This window comes from Lissotriton helveticus, chromosome 10 (genome assembly GCF_964261635.1).
Source record: "Lissotriton helveticus chromosome 10, aLisHel1.1, whole genome shotgun sequence".
NCBI lineage: Eukaryota > Metazoa > Chordata > Amphibia > Caudata > Salamandridae > Lissotriton > Lissotriton helveticus.
The window spans coordinates 300,592,038-300,615,523 of NC_136071.1; the positions used below are offsets into that span (position 1 = coordinate 300,592,038).

Genomic DNA, 23,486 nt, shown 5'->3' on the forward strand with positions numbered 1-23,486 from the left:
CTTCGCTTTTCCCCCCCGATACCTCTGATACACAGGGTACTCAACAAGTGCAGAACCAGCAACATGACACTGATCCTGGTGGCACCACAGTGGGCAAGGCAGACCTGGTACTCACAAATAATGGAAATGGCATAGGGACCACCCCACAAGTTCGGGAAAAGAAAAGACTTACTCTTCATGCAAAATGGAGAAGTACTACACCTAGAGCCAGAGAGCCTCAGCCTAGCTGCATGGCGCCTGAAGATATAGTCAAGTCAAGTCAACATTTGTATAGTGCACTACTCACCCAGAGGGTCTCAAGGCGCTTGAGGGAGGGGGGGGGGGGGTCGCTACTTATCAAATAGCCAAGTTTTGAGTTGTTTTCTGAAGGAAAGGTGGTTCTGTGTAAGGGTAGGGAGAGAATTCCAGGTTTTGGCCGCTAAGTAGGAGAATGATCTTCCTCCCATGGTGGTTCTTCGGATGCGTGGAATAGCGGCGAGGGCTTGATTGGACGAACGTAGTTGGCGGGTGGGGGTGTAAAAGGTCAGGCGCGTGTTGAGGTATCTGGGTCTTAGGTCGTAGAGGGCCTTGTGTGCGTGGGTGAGAAGGCGGAACGTTATTCTCTTGTTGACGGGGAGCCAGTGAAGGTCTCTCAGGTGACCGGATATGTGATTGTGGCGGGGTATGTCTAGGATGAGTCGGGCGGAGGTGTTCTGAATGCGTTGGAGTTTTTTCTGTAATTTGGCTGTGGTTCCGGCGTAGAGGGTGTTTCCGTAGTCCAGTCGGCTCGTGACAAGTGCATGGGTGACCGACTTTCTTGTTTCGGTGAGGATCCATCAGAAGATCTTTCGGAGCATGCGTAAGGTGTTAAAGCATGATGATGAACCGGCGTGGACTTGTCTGGTCATCGAGAGGGAGGAGTCTAGAATGAATCCCAGGTTGCGAGCATGGTCCGTTTGTTGCGCTGCCTAGGGCTGGTGGCCACCATGAGTCGTCCCATGCAGAGGGGGATGATCCTAGGATGAGGACTTCCGTCTTGTCAGAATTCAGTTTTAAGCGGCTGTTCTTCATCCATTCGGCTACGCCTTTCATTCCTTCGTGTAGGTTGGTTTTGGCGGTGTTTGGGTCTTTGGTGAGGGAGAGGATCAGCTGTGTGTCATCAGCGTAGGAGATGATGTTGAGGTTGTGCTGGCGTGCGATGGATGCGAGGGGGCTCATGTAGACGTTGAAGAGGGTAGGGCTGAAGCATGATCCTTGTGGTACACCGCATATGACTTCGGTGGCCTCTGAACTGAAGGGGGGGAGGCGGACTCTCTGGGTTCTTCCGGCAAGGAACGAGATGATCCAATCCAATGCTTTTTCTTGTATCCCGACGTTGCTTAGGCGTTGTACAAGGGTGCTATGACAGACTGTGTCAAACGCTGCGGAGAGGTCCAGGAGGATGAGGGCAGCTGTTTCCCCGTTGTCAAGTAGTGTTCGGATGTCGTCTGTGGCTGCGATGAGGGCGGTCTCGGTGCTGTGTTTGGCTCGGAAGCCAGACTGTGAGGGGTCGAGGGAGCCGTTAGACTCGAGGAAGGCAGCGAGTTGACTATTGACGGTCTTCTCTATGACTTTGGCAGGGAATGGGAGAAGCGAGATGGGGCGGTAGTTCTTAAGTTCAGTGGGGTCTGCTGTAGGTTTCTTCAGGAGGGCACTGAGTTCGGCATGTTTCCAGCTTTCTGGGAAGGTAGCGGTGTTGAGGGAGCAGTTGATGATATTCCGGAGTTGGGGTGCGATGATGGAGTCGGCCTTGTTGAAGATGTGGTGAGGGCATGGGTCGGTTGGTGATCCGGAGTGGATGGAGTTCATCAAGCGGATGGTGTCTTCAGTGCTGATCGGGTTCCATGCGCAAAGGGTGGTGGTGGGTTTCAGTTCGGTGGTAAAGGGAGTGGGCTGGTCGTCGATGCTGTTGTGTATGTCAGCGATCTTGCTGTGGAAGAACGAGGCTAGAGAGTCGCAGAGGTCTTGAGAGGGAGTGATGTCGTTGGTGTCGGCGTTGGGATTGGTAAGCTCTTTAACGATGCTGAAGAGTTCCTTGCTGTTGTGGGCATTGTTGTCGAGTCGATCCTTGAATGCTGATTTCTTGGTGAATCGGATCAACTGGTGGTGTTTGCGAGTGGCGTTCTTGAGGGCGGTCATGTTGTCTGTGGTTGGGTTTCCTCGCCAGGCTTTCTCCAGGGTGCGGCAGTTCTTTTTGGAGTTCTTGAGGTCGTCATTGAACGAGGAGGCATTTTTGCTTCCTGGCTTGTTGTGATGTTTTTTCAAGGGTGCCAATTCGTCAGCGCAGTGGGTGATCCATTGTGCGAGATTGATGGCTGCTTCATTTGGGTCCGATGATCTGGCGGGAGGGTTTTGGTTTAGCGATGTGGTGAGCTGGTTGGTTGTAATTTTGTTCCAGTTTCTGCAGAGGGCTTGTTGTGTGTGGTGGTGGGTCGTGGTCTTTCTGAAGTTGAAGTGGACGTAGCTGTGGTCCGTCCAGTGGAGTCCTGATGCGTGATCGAAGGAGATGTGCTTGCTGGAGGAGAAGATTGGGTCGAGCGTGTGTCCGGCGTAGTGGGTGGGGGTGTTTACCAGTTGTTTGAGTCCGAGATTGGAGAGGTTGTCCAGAAGGGTGGTGGTGTTGCTATCGTTGTTCTTTTCCAAGTGGAAGTTGAGGTCCCCTAAAGAGAATGTAGTCCTCGGAGGGGAGGGCGTGTGGGCTGATGAAGTCAGTGATGTCTTCGCAGAATTGTGTGAGTTTGCACACCTAAGGCTACCGTACGAGAAGCAAGGAGACCTACCACACAAAGGTGCTATGTGGCAAAATGAAAGAGGTTCACACAATGGTGCAGCAAGAAAAAACTACATAAGAAGATGACAAGGGAATCAACGGTGCTAAGATATCTCACGCACCTGCTGAAAGCAAAACTAAGTTCATCCTCGCTAAGTGTACACCTAGCAGCGACAGTTGCCTACACAAGAGAAGAGACAGGAAAGAGCTTCTTTACATCACAAGTAGTAAAGAGATTCCTGGAAGGGCAAAAAGGATCGCACCACCTAAGAGGATGCCGCCACCGGCATGGAACCTTAATTTAGTCCTAACAGAGTTTATGAAAGCGCCCTTTGAACCCATCCATATGGCATCCCTACAAATGCTAACAATGAAGAAAGCCTTTCTGGTGGCAATCACCTCGCTGCGCAGGGTAAGCGAACTGCAAGCGCTAACACTGCAAGAACCCTACATTCAAATACACAATGATAGGGTGGTAATGAGAAGTGACCCATACTTTATGCCAAAGGTGGTGTCTAGGTTTCACATGAGTCAATAAATTGAGAGAAGACCCCACAAGTTCCAGGGAACAGGGTACTAGGGACAATGTAAAGTCTAAGGACGATCCCTGGACAGGTTAATATAGGAGAATCCTATAACACTCACTAGCAGTATATAATTAAAATAATATCGGGATCACTGATCACAGACTAGTTTGTAACGTTCACAATTTTTTATTATTAAAAAACATATATATTAAATAAAATGTTAGTATGAAATCAATTATACTGAAAACATAAAATATACAAAAGGAATTCTTTTATATACACCAACACACCACAATATGCAATGAAATTAAAAACAAAAGGACATTATCATGTTAAACTATACAGCACAATAATTGAACAGATACACATTTTCTAAATAGGCAACACACTTTTCATCTTTGAAAAAAAAGACAGACGTAGAAAAAGAGAAAACCCCACATGCAGGAAAAATACCTAATATTTAAACAGATAATTCAATTCAACCGCCTTCAAAGTGATATACTAAGATTTCTGGTATTACAATATGCAAGATATCCAGAATCCCAGAGGCTTGAATTTCATATAAGGAAAAAAGCGTCGACGCGTTTTGGTGTATCAAACCGTAGATATGGTTACACCTTCATCAGGACAGTTTCATTTAGGGTCATCTCATTCAGTCAACAGATATCCTTGCTGTGTATGAGAGAATTATTGGTCAGAATAAAATAGAAACATTTCTTTTTTTGGCAAGATCTTCAAATTACATTGCCCTAGGCTAATTGGCAACATTTCACTTTGCTCCATCTATACAGGTTTTTATTTAACCGATACCTTCAAGTACTCTAAATGCATTTGTTATTATTATTAACATCAATAAAGTTATGTCACTTTCTCTGGGCTCAATTACAATATAGTCGATGATCAGTGCTCTTTTCACTCAACTAGTGATATCAGGCGAGACTACTAACCTCAGACTAAAGATGCTCGTTATAAGTGACAGAGTAGATCAATTTTGTCACACCGCCTGAAGTGGGATGGGAACAGTTAAACCTTCACTCTGGTCCAATCTAGTGACAGAATTAATCCGTATATTAATCAACATACTACTTGTTTTAACGTCTCCAGTTTGAAATGACTAGATATTTAAATCCAGTTTGGCATTACCGTTTTTAAAGAGTGGTTTTGTGGAATATTTCTTCCTTCACTAATTTGCTCGAACTCTCGGTTCCCTGGTAATGGATTATTTCCTCAATTTTTGGTGCAGACGGGAACCCTTAAACACGAACAAAGGAGCCTATTTAGGTGCGCCATACAGTTTAATAACATAGTTCGACTTCAACCTCGTAAGTCTAATCTCTACATACCTTTTATTATCAGAGGTGTCACCTTCCCCGTGGTTCGCTCTATATTTCTGACTCGTATCTTGTTTCGTGATAAGGATATGTAGATATTCACGTATGTCTGTTTGGAAAACGAGTAACATTGTTTATTGCTACCGGGCGGACACAATGAATCTAACTAATGAACCCCCTGGTACTAGGGATTTCTTTTCTCGATAAAAAGGTAGCGCTATTATTTTTAAACCCCCGGGGCATTAGAAGATTTGTAACTTGTCTAATTGTTTGCGCTAGTCTCACACATTGTATTGTGCTCGCTACTACGGCAGGCGGTTTAACCGATCTTAAGGAACCTCCCTTGTCTAAAGTGTTCCTTCTTAAGCAAGAATAACACTCTCGGTCTAAAATTCTCGATCCAAAATTCAGCTGGGAAAAATATCACGAGGTAATTCTTATCCCTGCTTACCTTATAGTTCTTCACGAAGCGCTCACCACGGGTACATCCCTTCTGGTATTTTCCGTTTGGTCTACTAATGTTTTTTTTCCCCGTCTCTTATATATACATTGCCCCATGCTAGATGTATCACAGCTGTGGGGTATTGTGACCACTACATTTCCGAGCAAGCGTGAGAGGGTGCTTTCTCTCCTCGTAAAGTGTGGCCATTTTGGGAAAGGATAGATAGTCCAATACGTTCAGTGTGGCTCTTGGGTCATAGCCTAGGTAATCCTTTCGTGTATACGTTTAGGGTTTAAGAAGATATCGCGCACCTAAAAACATTCATTTACCTATATCAACGCAGCTCTATATTACGAGATAGGCAAATACCTATTGCATCATCCCACAGATGTGTGGTAGAAAGGTACGCCTACCGCGAAAGCAGCGGCCATCTTGGAACGGTTATTTATTATTAAAGTTGACATTTCTGTCGCTGGTACTGGGTTGGAAGGCATTTGGGGAATTAATTTAAATTAGAGAATCCCACTCCTCCCTGGTATTCAATCCGTTTTTTATGGTATTAAATTTTATTATGTACCACTGTTCTTGCTGTTTGCGTCTTTTTATGGTATTCCCCAGCCTGGTCTGTTCTTTTATTTTTTCCAGTATTATCCATTTGATATCAGTATCGCTATGGTTCTTATCTTTCCAATGTTCTACTAGGGGGGCATTTTCTTTTTGAAGTCGAATTGCTGATTTGTGCTCCCCTATTCTGACCCTAAGTTCTCTTCCTGTTTCCCCTATGTAGCCAAGGCCACATGGACATAGGATCAGATATACCAGGTTCTTACTTCTACAGTTGTTAAGTGTATTTATCTTATGTTTAATATTGTTCAGGCAAACTTCTTTAGTTACTAGACATAGGTCACAGACACTGCATGATCCACATTTGTGGTTACCTATTGCTTTAGTGCCCATTAGGGTTTTTTGTCCTTCCACTATGTCATCTCTGTATGTGTGCACCAGGGATGATCTCAGATTTTTATTTTTTCTATATGTATAGAGTGGCCTTGGTAACTTAGTTTTGGTACATTTATTGTATCTTGTTGTGGGATGTTTGTATATAATAATAAAAAATTGTGAACGTTACAAACTAGTCTGTGATCAGTGATCCCAATATTATTTTAATTATATACGGCTAGTGAGTGTTATAGGATTCTCCTATATTAACCTGTCCAGGGATCGTCCTTAGACTTTACATTGTCCCTAGTACCCTGTTCCCTGGAACTTGTGGGGTCTTCTCTCAATTTATTGACTTATATGTACAGCCTAGTGCTGGAGAGGTGTAGCTAAATTAGGGTTTTTACCCTTTTAATCCTACCTTTGCTTATCCAATCATAATAATGGATTCACTAAAGACCTTCGGCTTTAATGAAGAGCAATTAAATAAAATCCTTGGTTCCAATAGAAGCGGTAACTCAATAACAGTAATCCCAAATGGGGGAGAGAAATGGAATGAGCTAGTCAACCTGAAAAAGAAAATTATTCGCACAGAATTACATGCTGATTTTATGACACAGTATGTAAGAGCAGGAACCATTCCAGTCGGGCTCCAAGTACGAAATGAGCCGGGACTTTTTGTCAATAATCCCAAATTTTTAGAAACCTGGACTTTCATCTCGAACAGGTGTAGTCGGGATTGGATGCTCCTGATAATAGAAACAGCGCAGAGCACCATCCTCATAGAAAAACGGGAAATAGAAGAACTAGAAAAGGTTCTTGTCGAAACGAATGTATTAGAAGAGGCAAGAAAAAAGATAGAGGAGATTAACCAGGATATGAATGGTTATTGCGAATATTTAATCAATAAAAAAACACAGAAGTTGAGAAAAGATGTGAATAGATTTAGCCAGGAAGTGATTTACCCATTCCTTAAAAAGGATTACTATACGACAAAACCAGAACAAAATTGGGATAGAGGAGCGAGGGCCAGGTATCAACAAAGACGCCCAAGACATATGAATTTCTCTGGGTCGTCAGAAAGTAGTGGAGGGGAAGAAGAAACACCCTTGAGAGAAGAAGGAACGTACAATCAACAAAGTAGGCACTATGAGGATTTTTTAGATCAGCGCCCACAGAGACCCTCAAGGGGATTCTCGAAGAGGGGGATATACGAGGAAACCCCAAATTCGAGATCAGGACCAAGAATATTAGAACAACCAGGCACCTCAAGAATACAAGAGAACAAGGAACAAAGTATACTGGAAGTAGGGACTACCCCTGTCATAAACTTATCAAGTAGAGTTCTCACAAAAAAGGAAGAGGAAGTTTTAAAGATGGGTTTTAGTTTTGTCCCCACGGCAGGCTTAAATAAATTCCAACTAGAAAAAGATTTGCGATCATTCTTCAGAAAAATTAGACTGCGTAGATTTTTTGAAGACAGGCCACAGAGGGATCCCCCAACGGACTCAGGTTTGAGGGCAAAATCTACCTTTACACCGAGTCTTGGGATGGTAGATAAAAATATAGACATCTTTGAAAGTATGGTCAAATTGGAAATAGGTAAAATTGTAGAGAAAAAGCATTTCTTACAACATAACATTTCCAAAGACCAGAGAGAGGCATTGGACTCCTTGGCTCAAGATGTTCTTATTACTATAAAGCCTGCAGACAAGGGAGGGGGGTAGTGGTCTTTAATACAACAGATTACGAACAAAAGGCCCTATCCCTCCTATCTAACCCAGAACACTACACCAGGGTAACCCAACATAGATTAGAGTCCCTAAAACGAGAGGTAGCATCTCTTTTGACTAATGCCATGGCAAATGGAATGATCACGGAGGAGGAATTTAAATTCTTGAAGAATGAGAATCCAAAAACACCAGCCTTCTATGGACTACCAAAAGTCCACAAGAATATGGAGGATCCACCTTTAAGACCGATAGTGGCCTCCATTGACTCTTTGTTGGAACCCTTGAGTGTGTATGCTGACAAGTTTCTGAAACCTCTAGTTCAGCAACAAAAATCTTACATCAGAGATACCTCTGATATGATTACCAAGGTGGAGGGACTAGACTTTGAAGGAAGATAGAGAATATATGGTGACTCTTGATGTAGAGTCACTATATACAAACATCCCACAACAAGATACAATAAATGTAATTAGAACCCTATTGAGAGAGACAGAAATTATTGGGGCAAACAAAGACTTTATAGTCCAATGTGTATCAATGGCACTCTTAAATAATATATTTCTCTTAAAGAAAGACCTTTACATTCAATGTAAAGGGACCAGCATGGGCGCAACTTGCGCTCCTAGTCTGGCGTGTATTTATGCGAGTATATTTGAGGACAAGCATGTATACAATGAGATTAGTCCTTTCTATGAGAATATTAGAAATTGGGTGAGATTCATAGACGATATTTTTTTTATTTGGTCAGGTACCGAAGAACTATTAAAAGAATTTTTAACGTGGATCAACTTAGGGGATAAAAACCTAAAATTCACAGCCACACACAGCAATAGAAAAGTAGATTTTTTTAGACATCAGCATTAAGGCAGACAATAATCAACTTGCGGTGGAATTGTTTAAAAAGAAAACTGACCGGAATACGGTTCTGCACTACAACAGTTACCACCCCAAAAGTCAAAAAGATAATATTCCGTTTGGAGAATTTCTTCGTCTTAGAAGGAATTGTACCTCTCTTGATGACTTCTACAGACATGCAGAAGCCACCAAACAGAAGTTCATGGAAAGGGGGTACCCTAAAAAACTCATTAGTCACTCACTAAAAAGAGCACGTTACTATGACAGAGAAAGCCTTCTAAATAACAAGCATTGAAAATGCAATAGGTCTCGCAATAGAAGAGTTTGACCTTTTTCGTTTTGCAATGGATGAGTGGCGTTGCGTGGGTGAGTGGCGTTGCGTGGGTGAGTGGCGTTGCGTGGGTGAGTGGCGTTGCGTGGGTGAGTGGCGTTGCGTGGGTGAGTGGCGTTGCGTGGGTGAGTGGCGTTGCGTGGGTGAGTGGCGTTGCGTGGGTGAGTGGCGTTGCGTGGGTGAGTGGCGTTGCGTGGGTGAGTGGCGTTGCGTGGGTGAGTGGCGTTGCGTGGGTGAGTGGCGTTGCGTGGGTGAGTGGCGTTGCGTGGGTGAGTGGCGTTGCGTGGGTGAGTGGCGTTGCGTGGGTGAGTGGCGTTGCGTGGGTGAGTGGCGTTGCGTGGGTGAGTGGCGTTGCGTGGGTGAGTGGCGTTGCGTGTGTGAGTGGCGTTGCGTGTGTGAGTGGCGTTGCGTGTGTGAGTGGCGTTGCGTGTGTGAGTGGCGTTGCGTGTGTGAGTGGCGTTGCGTGTGTGAGTGGCGTTGCGTGTGTGAGTGGCGTTGAGTGTGTGAGTGGCGTTGCGTGTGTGAGTGGCATTGCGTGTGTGAGTGGGGTTGCGTGGATGAGTTGCGTGTGAGAGTGGCGTTGCGTGTGTGAGTGGCGTTGCGTGTGTGACTGTGCTGCCTGTGGCGAGTGCAAACTACAATCAATTGGCACAGATTAAAATAATATTTTTAAAACATGAGTTTATTATGCCAGTTTCAAAACAACTAGTAGTTTCACTTAACCTGCATTAACAGTAGCACTTGGAATATAGGTATTTAAACTCTTTGATGTCGCACATACGGCATTGAGTTGGGAGATCAACAGCTGAGCTGTACATTTTCAGTTTTGCGTGTAATTGTGTTATATCTAGGGAGACGGACGGACGTGAAAGTGATCGGGGGAGGAGGGGGGTGGGGAGCACGTGAGTGGTGTATGTATGTGCCTAAGCGAGGTGCTTGGGAGAGCGAGGCTGTCCAGGAGGGAGGGGGAAAAGGGAGGGGTTATGGCAAGCAGGGGGGGCCTGATTATGGCCACAGCTTGAAGTCTTTGAAGTCTCCGCATGCTGGCAAATGGTGATGAGGCAGAGAGTCTTTGATTCAGAGTTGTACTTCTGGATTGCTTTACTTAGGGAGGAGCCAGACATGCATGAGGGCCTTTGAAAGTCGGTAGTATAGACGGTATGTGAATGGCGACTTTGGGTGATGTTATCATACATGGTTCATGGCCCTGCACTGCAGAGCCGGCATAGCGGAAACGCTTTATTATTTACTGTCAACGAGAACTGAAGGCGAGGGTGCTAGGCAAAATGCAAATCTGGCGGGCGAGACAGTGCAGTGGCCCGAAGATGGGGGGTTGGGTAGTGTGGGGTAAACAAGAGCCACCCAGCAGCACGTGAGCGGGAGGCACCACTTGTAGGGGGTGGATGTGAAGAGGACTCGTCCCTGTGCACGCGAAAGTGAAAGCAGCGGCCGCATCAAAAGTGTGCAAATTTAAAATACAAACTGCAACGAAGTAGAGCATCAAAAAGAACCCGCTGTAGACTTACTGCAATTTGAGAGATGCTGTCGCGTGAAGGGACAAACTGAGTGTGTTACTGCAGTAGAAAGTGAAGAAAGGCAAACCAAGATGAAAAAAAAGTTAAGTTAAAACAAGAATAAGACCAAAAGAGACAAGACGGAGGGAAGGCAGAGAAGGGGAGGGGGGAGGAGAAATGCGACACGGCGGGCAGGGGAGGGGGCGGAGCGGGGAGAGGGTGTGAAAGCAGCAGGGGCCTGGAGTGCGGCTGAGGGAACTGAAGAAATGCGACACGGCAGGCAGGGGAGGGGGCGGAGCGGGGGTGTGGGAGGAGTGCGCCTGAGGGAAAATACATGCAAGGCAGGCGGCTGGGGGCATGTGCACGCGCTTTTAAGCTCAATGCGCATGCGCATTGAGCTTGCATTTCACGGGCACTGCAAGGAATCGCCACGATTCCTTGCAAGTTGGTTAAAGACTGTTTAAGCCCCCGTAGTCTCGCAAGCTCGATGTGCATGCGCATCGACAGGCGAGACCTAAAAAGGAGAAAGACTTAAGTAGGGACAAAATCGTGATGGTAAGTCAATTCTCGGGAATTGCTAATCAGATCAAGAATGTTATCAATCATAATTGGAAAATTCTGAATGAGGGTACCAAAACTAAGTTACCAAGGCCACTCTATGCATATAGTAAAAATAAAAATCTGAGATCATCCCTGGTGCACACATACAGAGATGACATAGTGGAAGGACAAAAAACCCTAATGGGCACTAAAGCAATAGGTAACCACAAATGTGGATCATGCAGAGTCTGTGACCTATGTCGAGTAACTAAAGAAGTTTGCCTGAACAATATTAAACATAAGATAAATACACTTAACAACTGTAGAAGTAAGAACCTGGTATATCTGATCCTATGTCCATGTGGCCTTGGCTACATAGGGGAAACAGGAAGAGAACTTAGGGTCAGAATAGGGGAGCACAAATCAGCAATTCGACTTCAAAAAGAAAATGCCCCCCTAGTAGAACATTGGAAAGATAAGAACCATAGCGATACTGATATCAAATGGATAATACTGGAAAAAATAAAAGAACAGACCAGGCTGGGGAATACCATAAAAAGACGCAAACAGCAAGAACAGTGGTACATAATAAAATTTAATACCATAAAAAACGGATTGAATACCAGGGAGGAGTGGGATTCTCTAATTTAAATTAATTCCCCAAATGCCTTCCAACCCAGTACCAGCGACAGAAATGTCAACTTTAATAATAAATATCCGTTCCAAGATGGCCGCTGCTTTCGCGGTAGGCGTACCTTTCTACCACACATCTGTGGGATGATGCAATAGGTATTTGCCTATCTCGTAATATAGAGCTGCGTTGATATAGGTAAATGAATGTTTTTAGGTGCGCGATATCTCCTTAAACCCTAAACGTATACACGAAAGGATTACCTAGGCTATGACCCAAGAGCCACACTGAACGTATTGGACTATCTATCCTTTCCCAAAATGGCCACACTTTACGAGGAGAGAAAGCACCCTCTCACGCATGCTCGGAAATGTAGTGGTCACAATACCCCACAGCTGTGATACATCTAGCATGGGGCGATGTATATATAAGAGACGGGGAAAAAAACATTAGTAGACCAAACGGAAAATACCAGAAGGGATGTACCCGTGGTGAGCGCTTCGTGAAGAACTATAAGTTAAGCAGGGATAAGAATTACCTCGTGATATTTTTCCCAGCTGAATTTTGGATCGAGAATTTTAGACCGAGAGTGTTATTCTTGCTTAAGAAGGAACACTTTAGACAAGGGAGGTTCCTTAAGATCGGTTAAACCGCCTGCCGTAGTAGCGAGCACAATACAATGTGTGAGACTAGCGCAAACAATTAGACAAGTTACAAATCTTCTAATGCCCCGGGGGTTTAAAAATAATAGCGCTACCTTTTTATCGAGAAAAGAAATCCCTAGTACCAGGGGGTTCATTAGTTAGATTCATTGTGTCCGCCCGGTAGCAATAAACAATGTTACTCGTTTTCCAAACAGACATACGTGAATATCTACATATCCTTATCACGAAACAAGATACGAGTCAGAAATATAGAGCGAACCACGGGGAAGGTGACACCTCTGATAATAAAAGGTATGTAGAGATTAGACTTACGAGGTTGAAGTCGAACTATGTTATTAAACTGTATGGCGCACCTAAATAGGCTCCTTTGTTCGTGTTTAAGGGTTCCCGTCTGCACCAAAAATTGAGGAAATAATCCATTACCAGGGAACCGAGAGTTCGAGCAAATTAGTGAAGGAAGAAATATTCCACAAAACCACTCTTTAAAAACGGTAATGCCAAACTTTGGATTTAAATATCTAGTCATTTCAAACTGGAGACGTTAAAACAAGTAGTATGTTGATTAATATACAGATTAATTCTGTCACTAGATTGGACCAGAGTGAAGGTTGAACTGTTCCCATCCCACTTGAGGCGGTGTGACAAAATTGATCTACTCGGTCACTTATAACGAGCATCTTTAGTCTGAGGTTAGTAGTCTCGCCTGATATCACTAGTTGAGTGAAAAGAGCACTGATCATCGACTATATTGTAATTGAGCCCAGAGAAAGTGAAATAACTTTATTGATGTAAATAATAATAACAAATGCATTTAGAGTACTTGAAGGTATCGGTTAAATAAAAACCTGTATAGATGGAGCAAAGTGAAATGTTGCCAATTAGCCTAGGGCAATGTAATTTGAAGATCTTGCCAAAAAAAGAAATGTTTCTATTTTATTCTGACCAATAATTCTCTCATACACAGCAAGGATATCTGTTGACTGAATGAGATGACCCTAAATGAAACTGTCCTGATGAAGGTGTAACCATATCTACGGTTTGATACACCGAAACGCGTCGACGCTTTTTTCCTTATATGAAATTCAAGCCTCTGGGATTCTGGATATCTTGCATATTGTAATACCAGAAATCTTAGTATATCACTTTGAAGGCGGTTGAATTGAATTATCTGTTTAAATATTAGGTATTTTTTCTGCACGTGGGGTTTTCTCTTTTTCTACGTCTGTCTTTTTTTTTCAAAGATGAAAAGTGTGTTGCCTATTTAGAAAATGTGTATCTGTTCAATTATTGTGCTGTATAGTTTAACATGATAATGTCCTTTTGTTTTTAATTTCATTGCATATTGTGGTGTGTTGGTGTATATAAAAGAATTCCTTTTGTATATTTTATGTTTTAAGTATAATTGATTTCATACTGAAATTTTATTTAATATATATGTTTTTTAATAATAAAAAATTGTGAACGTTACAAACTAGTCTGTGATCAGTGATCCCGATATTATTTTAATTATATACTGCTAGTGAGTGTTATAGGATTCTCCTATATTAACCTGTCCAGGGATCGTCCTTAGACTTTAGGTTTCACATGAACCAGACAGTACAAAAACCAAGCTTCTTTCAGGAACCATCCACAAGCGCAGAGAGGGCACTGCACACTCCGGACGCTAGAAGAGCAGTAATGCATTAGATGGAAAGAACTAAAGAGCACAGAAAAACAAAGCAGTTTTGTGTCCTTCACAAGCAGTTTCCAGGGTAGACCAGTAACGAAGGGAACCATCGCACGATGGATCGCACAAACTATACAATTCTGCCACAAACAGGCAGGCCAAGAACTATCTTCAAGCTGCAAAACTACACTGACAGGTAAGAAACTATTAGTTTTGTTTTTCAGCCAGACCACCACTCCTCTGTCAGAACTTTGGTGGCCGGCTGGGTTAAATTCACCTCCTTCTCCTATTGCCTCTGCTAGGAATTTGGGCTTCAGGTTTGATGCATAACTAACTGGTAAAGTGCAAATTGCTCATGTTTCCGCTCAATGCTTTTGGAAGCTAAAGGTTCTACGAAGTTTCCTTCACTTTGTACCTATGGATTGCAGGAAGACCGTGGTGCATGCATTAGTCAAGCTCCAGCTTGACTATGCGCAAAGCCTCTATCTGGGTCTTCCTGTGTATTTGCTCAGAAGGCTACAGATTATCCAAAATGCGGCAGCAAGGCTTGTTCGTAATGTGCCATTGCGTCACCACACCACCCCCCATTTGCGTAGCCTCCATTGGTTGCCGGTTTTCCAGCATGTGATTTATTTGCACTTTTTTTTAGTCCAATTCTGAAATTTTGTTGTAAAGAGAATCCCTCCTCACAAGCCAAAAAATATTGTCTTTTGAAACTTAAGTGGGTTGTATGCCACAATATTACATACAACAAACATACCTTCTGACAAATATTGTGGCCTAAATATCGTTTGCAAACATTGTGTCTTAATGAGTGTAGATTTTCTATTTTTAACTCCAATTTGATGATATTTTTAAGAACTATGAATAATATACAATATTTATGTCAAGCGATATTCTGGGTAAGAAATTCTGGTACCGAAATATGTTGATGAACAGGCTTCAGCCAAAAGAAAACAGATCATTGGATTATTAGACACAGGATTAGGATGACTAGATATACCCACATTTTCGTTACAACACCCTTTTCTGATCTAGTCCTATCCAGGGTTTTAGAATACTGTATTTAATACCAAGCATCGGGGGAGGGATAATGGTTTTAATGGCATGAGAACATTTAAAAAAATAAGCATGCTACATCCAATATAAGGAAAAGAAAACGGACAAACTGATCGAGAGAACAAATCAGAAGTACTGAAAATGGCTACCCGCCCTAAACGTTATCCATCATTTACACAAGTGTATTTCTGAACATCAGGCACGCTCAACAGAGATATGGTACATGCATACTCTTTGCTTGTTTTAATTGCTAACTCCTCGCTGTAGTAGAATATTTAGGAGGGTAAAAAAATAATCATTTAAGGGCCAAGGGTTACATAAAGCTCACCCACAGAGTTCATGAAAATATATCAGGGAGAGCCAAGTACTAGAGTCTGCTTCAGGAAAAAACATTAAATAAATAGCAACAAATACCAAAAAACTGAAACGTTTCTTACGCGGTCAGATCTTTACTGGCTCGTAAACCCCACCCTTTGTTGTCCGTCAATATAACTTCCACATCTGCATGCTGTTTCCTCTGGAACCTCCGATTTGAACAATACTCTCCGTTTGGACATCTGGAAGAACTGTAAGAAATAGAAGGAAGTGATATTTAAACAACAAGCATTTGCAATGCAATAGGTCTCGCAGCATTAAAGTTTGAGTTACTGGCATTGTAAATGACAATGCTTTGCATTAATTTTTTTTCTTTAATTTGCAATTGGTATAGAAATATTGTTTGTGAATGGTTAGCTGTTGCTTATGCTAAGCAAAGTTGGCAGTAATATAGAGTTCTAGTCTTGCTTGTTATAAGCATGCTGATTTAAAGCACTCTGATACCTGTGGGTAAAGTTTGCGCCATATTAAAGTGAAAACTAATAAATACATTTAAAAAAACCCTACCTGTACCACGTCCACCAGACCATAAATAACGTGCAAAAAGAAAAGACCATTCACCATCTCTTTCTAGGAATGGGGCTGCCCACTATGATCCCATACTGAAACCCCCAGCAGGCAATAAAAAATATAAAAACATGGGGGTGGAACACAAACGATATAAAATAATGGGTTAGGCATATAAATACCAAAAGGTTTGGGGTAGATGGGGCGAGACATACAATTTAACAATAATAATCCCGAGTAACAATTTAGTCCTGATTAGCATGACGATTGTGTGTTTGATGGCAGCCAAGTAGACAAAATATTTAGAACATCGAACAGACCGGGAAGGCTTAAATTAAGGGGGTCTCGCTACAAGCAGGAGAGGAGAGAACGGGATGGAGCCCCCAAATATACTGTGAGAGTGGTCCGTTGCCAACGCTACCCGCACCCCATCTTTCTGTACAGTACACACAACAGGCAGAGAACACTCATGCCTGCAGGGCCGAGGAGGGCGGGGGTGCTCGAACAAGCCATCATGCCCGTGTGCACGCCAGGCAAATGTACATGTCGGTGACATTCTGTGTATGTGGAGAGTGGTTACTGCCCTGCCAGCTCCTGTGGCAGAAGTGGGTATACCCACAACTCCGTGAGGCACGAAGTGCAGAAGTGAAGACATGGGGGCGGCGAGGGGGGTGTTCTTTGAAGCAATAACATGTGTGACCATTAACGGGGGAGGGGGAGAGTGGGCTTCCCGTGGGTCTGTAACCCGGCCTGAGTGATGGCCCTGTCGGATGGAGAAGAAATGCAGAGGGGTGGACAGACATCCGGCTTCGGGGCATAAATGGATAAGTGGGTAATTATTGGGGGGTTTTAAAGCGCCAACTTGGCGCCTTTGGTCCTGACGCTGCCCCCTCAGTCATGCCCACTGTCACTGGCCCCCATCCTCCCTCCTGTCTGTATTCCCGTCCTGTCCTATCTGCGCCCCTCCCAACACTGCCTTTTGTTACAGTCTTGTCTGAGGTCACTACCACTGTCTTGCAGGCCGTCACTGGCACCCCTCCCTGTCCTGTGTACTGGCACTGCCCTCCAGTCTAGTCTGCGTCCCTGTTCCTCCTGCTGTCACTGGCCTCTCTCAGGCCTCCCGCGGCCACTGACCCTCGGGGTTCCCCCCACCCCGCACCCCGCCGGTCGGACCCCCAGCCCTCCCGGGGATCGCATTCATGGAGGACAGAGTGCTGTTGTCCTGGGAGACGGGCTTGTTGTCTGCAGGCCCGGGGTGGGCAGGGATGCCTGTGCTGGGAAGAGCATAAGGGGGCGGGCATTGGCACAGTTAAAAGAAAAAAAAGGAAAAAAAGTGCTATGATGCGGTCAATGCTGGCAGTGTCATAGCACTTTTTTTTTACCTGCATCATAGCGGAGAGTGAGTAAGTATGTTTTATTTGTTTGCGCAGTTAATTTAAACCATTGCAACAATAAACCAGAATATATAAAAAGAAGAGCAATACGTTTAAGAAACAGTTCCACAGTGCGAGAAAGCAAACGCTGTCTTGTGTGCAAATAAAAATAATCATTAAAGAGCTTAATTTCAATCACAGCCATCTGCTGCAATGTATCTGCTGTCCTTTATGCAGAGAGGGCAAGACGTTTGTACAATATACCATTATTGGTGGGTGGCTGGAGCTAGTTTCCAATGCCCAAAAGCTGACTGAACGATTTTATTGAAATACCATTGTGGGCAACCCTGGGATCTGCAAGCCGGGTCAGCGGTGCATGTGCTGAGGCATCTGCGCACTGAGGACGGCGACAGTATGCTGCAGGGCAGGATGGGGGTGTGCTGCGGGGCAGGATGGGGGAGAAATTTGCGCAGCATTCAGAAGCATGGCCGCGTCGGATTCCGACGCACGCCTTGGGATTGGGTCGCGCGCGTGAGCTGTCTACGTTACAAGCTCACGGGCGCGACCCAATCCCAAGGCACGAGTCGAAATCAGACGCTGCCATAGAGAATGCTACACACGTGGCCAGGTCTTGTAGCCACATTCCACTCGGTGTCGGCTGAGCCGACAGCTATAGTTCTCTGGCGAGCACGCGCTTTTCGTGTTTCTAGCCGAGACCTAAAAAACGTGTATCCAACAGTGGCAGAATCGTCTGGCCATTAGGCTATGAAGTAGGTTTGGAATATTTGGAGCATGACATGTAAAAAAGCTACACACTGCCCAATTCAGAGATCGCAAACATAAGGCAACCCTGTTGAAATCTGCTAAATGACAAACAAAACATGAAATAGCTAGCACACCACGCGTAAACCTCAAACGAATTCACTGAAGGACAAACAATGAAATATGCAAGACAGCACAGTTTCACCTATCTATAAAGAGGACTTTTGCCCCAACAAGGAGTATCATATTTGGACTGAAATACTCCAGAATTCTACAAGTATAGGCCAGACTGCAGATGGCATAGGTTGAACTCACATTTTGAGCCCTCGACCAAAGCATATTGTGTCCATTGGATGAAAATATTTCAAGATAACATTGGACGATACCAGAAGTTCGGAAAACAACCATTTCTCATTAAACAGGACAATCAAAGGAAGTCTCAACAGGGCAATAAATACTTTTAACAGCATGATATTGCTACGTGTTTAAAGTTTGAACTCAGGCCAAGCAGTGAGTGGCCAGTGGCGTAGAGCTCCTCTTTTACACACTGGAGCAAGTGAGATGTATACTCACACAGTTTACAAGCCATTTTTCACAACAGACACTGTTCAAACCACATGTACCTATAAACAATACTCACTGTTGTTGTGGTAAGGGACTGCAGGTAGCTAAGATGATACATGTTTTACCGCTCTTCTTTAAATCTCTAATCCACCTCAAAAAATTTATTAAAATAGCAGAGGGCAAGAAAATTACCCAGACAATTACTCTCCATCATCGAACAGAACATTAGCAGTGCTGGCATCAAACAGAAGTACAAATATGTCCAAGGTAGTGCAAGCATCTATCAGCCACAGAAGAAAGGGACTACAAGCAGCATTCGCACAAGCTCGACTCACATAGAAAAGACAACATGAGCAATAGCTGTGCAATCTTCACACACAAACTCTCCCACAAGGTGCTGCAAACAGCAAAACAGCAGCCTTACATTTTGCTCAAGGAAAGAGAAGATAAACATATGTAGGAGCAATACACACAACCTCCATCCAACCAAACCCAAGTAACAGGTGCACGCTTACTTTAACCACAAATAATATATACAGCTTATAGAGGCACACCCTTATCCTGCACTCAACAGGCAGAGCACAAGTCAACAATTCAACAAGCTTCCCTCTCACACAAACATCCCAGAAGTACACATCAGTGTAAAGTTCCATTTGATACAGCATGAGTATTGCACAGCATGAAGGCTTCAAGCTACACACACACTAACAGTGAAAGCTTCATTCAAATATTTAATTTTGAAATTTTACAGAGCTGCATTGCTCTACCAGCATAAGGTGACTGCGTTCTGCACACAGAAGCAACACAGCGGACATACAGAGCAGCCCTGAACAAGGGTCGGACACAAACAACGTTATCGAAAAATAACAAGAAACAAGGGGCAAAAATCATCATCCTCAGAAAATTAACTTTCATGCACGTGTCCACAATCATGGGAAATAATTTGGATAGAGAGGAAAGGGTTAAGCCGTAGCATTATCAGGACAAAATAAACTAGCAGTACTGAGACGACAAGCAAATCTTGAAAACAAAATGATTATGTGATGAGAAGCCGAAGGTCGAGGAAGCTCGGAGGACAAGATAATTGAAAGAAGGTTTAAAGTGGGACAGGGTCGTGGCTAGAAGAATTAACGTGAAGAGGAAATGTAGAGGAAGACCGATTTGATAAAAAAGAGAAAATTAAGTAAGAAGCAGCTCAGGAAGTCAAGGAGGGGGCGACGATAACTGCAATAGCTAATTAAGACAGAACTTCTAAATAAATAATAACCTGTTACTAGTCCAGATGCAGTTAAATAGTTGCACGTTTTTAGGTTTTGCAGCGGGCATGTGCTGCTCGCTCTGCGAGGCTTTTTGTAATGGAGTATATTTCAGAAGGGGACTTGAAGCCCCGCCCATCATTCCTATTGGCGGGTGTCATCCATTGTGCTAAATGCTGGCTTGTGATTTAAAATGAGGCTTCTTTATTGCCGCCCTGTCTCCTTTTGGCCCCGCCCAGATGGACTGGATCATTTACTTGCAACGTTACGCGGTCTCCTTTAATTAGTGGGTGAGCACTTTTTTTTTTTCGCGCAATGGCGACAGCTTGTTCTGCATGTGAGAAGCTGGTTTACTAGGCTGTCTATAATGCATGGCCTGTGGGAGGCGGCGTGTACTCCTACTGAGCAGACAAACTGTTTTATTTGTCACGAAGCTTGTACTGCTCCTGTATTCATGTGTGAAAACGGCATTGCTGCTGCGGCTTGTGCGCGCGCCACGAGGCGCGCTGGCGCTACCGATATCTGTGCTCTACCTGTTGGTGTTCACTGAGAGCCCTTAGTCTGTGCTGTGTCTGTTCCATATATGAGGGGATGCTGTCTAGCTAGTGTTCCGCTTATGAACTGGGCGTTTTATTGCCATTTAAATCTTTGACTTAGAATTCAAATGATGCAAATAAAACTTAGTGGTGGGTGGTTCCCTGTTTGTTAAACACAAGTCCCCTCTCTACTCTGCGGTTCTGAGTTTGTTAGTTGCTGTACTTTTGCTCTCCTGCCCCCAGAAGTTGTCAATGTGTAACCCAGGGACGTGCGGCAGGCCCCAGGTAGCAGGAGCCGGTATCCGAGGGCAGCAGGAGATGTGAAGGCCGCAGGTAATTAGTATACGCTGATGATGAAATGGGTGGGAGTTCACCGAAGACATAGCGGTAAACTGTTACAACACCCACTTTTCAGGAGATGCTAATCGCAGGCAAATACAGACAAAATGTTCTCAGTGGACGAAACTATGTACATTTTTTGACGTTAAGTTTACAAAATGTTTTCTCCCTGCTCCATTCTTTTATTATTTTGTGAGAAGTTTGCACAAACATCTCCTACACAAATATAATTGGTTGGATCTTTTTCCCCCCAAAAACAAGACAGAATTGTTTAACAATCCTAAATTTCGAGGTTGGTAATCTTGTTTTGCAGGTAAAATAGCTCAGTGGGTTGTGTAGTGGCTGCAGGAACATGTTCAAATACCGGCAGGACCGACTATGTTGGGTGAAATAAGGTGGGGGTCATAGCACATTTCTGTTTGAATGGGGAGGTGTCCACAGTATGTCCGAGTGGGTATTGAGCGCAGTCTGTGCACAGTCTGTCCCCGCACATCAAGCTGGGAGGGGGGTCACAAAACGACCAGTGAGCCCAAAGCGGTAAATAAATATTTTCACTCTCTTGCTGGCACACTTTCTTAAATTTTCTTTTTACTGTAACGCACACATAGCATATTTTTTATGCTTCACTTAAGATAAACAAATATCACTTGGACTCTTTGCCTGTACGTTTTGTTATTTGTGCTGCAGCGACTGTGTGTGTGTGTGCACCGCAGGTTAAATAAGGTATTCCAGACCAATCCAGCGAGGAAAAACTGCTGTGGAGCTAGTTTGGTAAAAGAGATTGGGAGGGGTGGGCTGCCAGTGAGTAAAGGGGATTTACACAAGGTGGTTCAGAGCCATATGCACGTTACCAGTGACAATTTCACAGGGGTCACCAAGAAAAAGCTACCTTTACGTAAGTGATGGCTTATTGGTTGGGCGCCTTAAACTAACAACTATAGACACATTTCCATTTGCTTCTTGGAACTGGCAGTTGAAGTTTTATTTTTCGGTTTATAATTTTCAGTTGGCAACTTCACCTACCCACTTGAACGTGCCTGGTCATAATTTCTTAGTTTCCATTTATAAAAGCTAACAACCAATATAAACCATTCGTGATTGGTCTACTGGAATTGCAGTTATTCTCGGAACATTCACTACTCAGTGTGTTGATTCCCCTCAAATCTGATCCAGATAACATGGAGAGACCGCCTAACACACACTCATATTACACCCAAGAAGAAGTGTTTAAAAATATTTTTTTTAAATTTTTCCAACAGGGATAAAATGATACACTTTACTGACAGCCACGTGCATTGGTTAAGTGTTTTAAATTAAATCCATTAAGGGACATGGGAGGGTAGGTCTTGTGAATTTACTTATGGCTGGTTCAGGACTGTCTACATCACCAATAATGTCCCTGGCATTTTGAGGGGTGTCTCATATTCTTGGAGCTTTTTCTGTGCCTCGAACCCCTTAATCACACTAGTTCTACATGAAGCAAACAAGATTATTATTCACAGGGTGTCCAGCAAATCCAGCTCCTTAATACGCACAGTAAAAGCACCTTTTTGAAACTGCCCCCCTAATGAAGTCGGCCACCAATTAATGGATTGCCTTATAGGGTAAGACTAGGAGTATATGGTTATCGCCCCCATTGCATGTAAATAGCATGGGAATGGATATGTATTTGTGTGCAAGTATGCAACGGTGATGGATGGAAAGTTTGAATTAATCTCAGCCACTGGTAATTACTCGGGCGCATACCAGTCCATCAGTTTTTTTTGCACGCCATGCCAACACAGATTTGACCCAGCTATATTGAAACCAATCTTGGCAATGCTCCGATAGGAACAGTCCTGCCCGAACTTCTTGGTCATGTCAAGCTCTCCCTGAGCCGAAACATAAGCAATCCAGGGCTGGTTATGGGTTTTTGTGGACTCATCAACTGGATATAGATTGGTCCCAGTGATAGTGTGCACAGGACCCATGTCTTGGCATACGTCCCACTTAGGGCAACAGACGAAAGTATACAAAAGGTAATGGATTGAAAGCTTGACTTAATCATTGCTGATGCCTGGTGGAGCTGCTAGACAGCTATAGAGGAGATTGGCCCTGGCTTTCCCCTCGACCGTCACCTAACCAGCCGGACAATGGGCAGAGTTCTTCCTCGTCTCCCTGCTTTGGTTCCTTCCTCCCCTGCCTCCTACGAATTCTCGCAACATTGTTTTTGTTTACTGTACCTTACTATGCTCTTTTAACTGATGTAACTTGTAACGCAACGATCATCTTGTAAAGCGCTCGCATACCTCCTGGTCTAGCTAGTGCTATATAAAACTCTTCAAATCAAATCTCAGCCACTGGTAATTACTAGAAGCCGCATCCCAGTCCAAAGTTATTTTGCACACCATGCCACCTCAGTTTGAACCTACCTATATGCAATCAGTCTTGACCATGCTCTAATGGGAACAATCCAACCTGAACCGCCAAACCAGGCCCTCCCTCAACGGAAAGATAAGCAATCCAGGACGTTTTGCAAAAAAATAAAAAAAAGTATGGTTTGGAATGTAGTCCAAGCGATTACCTGTGGCTGAGATTAATTCAAGCTTTTCATCTATCACCTTGTTGTTTAGGTTGAGCCTGGCTAGGGCAAGCAATGCTCTGCTAGGCATGCTGTATTCAGGTTGGGAATTGAAGCTCCACCCATATTTTTCATTGGCTTGTGTGATTGCCCACTGTAAACTGTGGCTGTTCATTGGTCAAAAGGCTTAGTA

The 23,486-nt window shown here is 43.8% G+C and overlaps 1 protein-coding gene across 3 annotated transcripts in view; it reads right to left on the minus strand.

Annotated features, from left to right (window-relative positions):
• SETD2 (SET domain containing 2, histone lysine methyltransferase) overlaps nucleotides 1-23,486 on the minus strand; it is a 1,168,808-nt gene that overhangs the window by 931,890 nt on the left and 213,432 nt on the right. For all 3 annotated transcript variants that reach the window (XM_078662450.1, XM_078662451.1, XM_078662449.1), the window contains exon 5: nucleotides 15,459-15,587. In XM_078662450.1, the coding sequence (XP_078518576.1) occupies nucleotides 15,459-15,587 (129 nt within the window). The remainder of the gene's footprint in view (nucleotides 1-15,458; nucleotides 15,588-23,486) is intronic.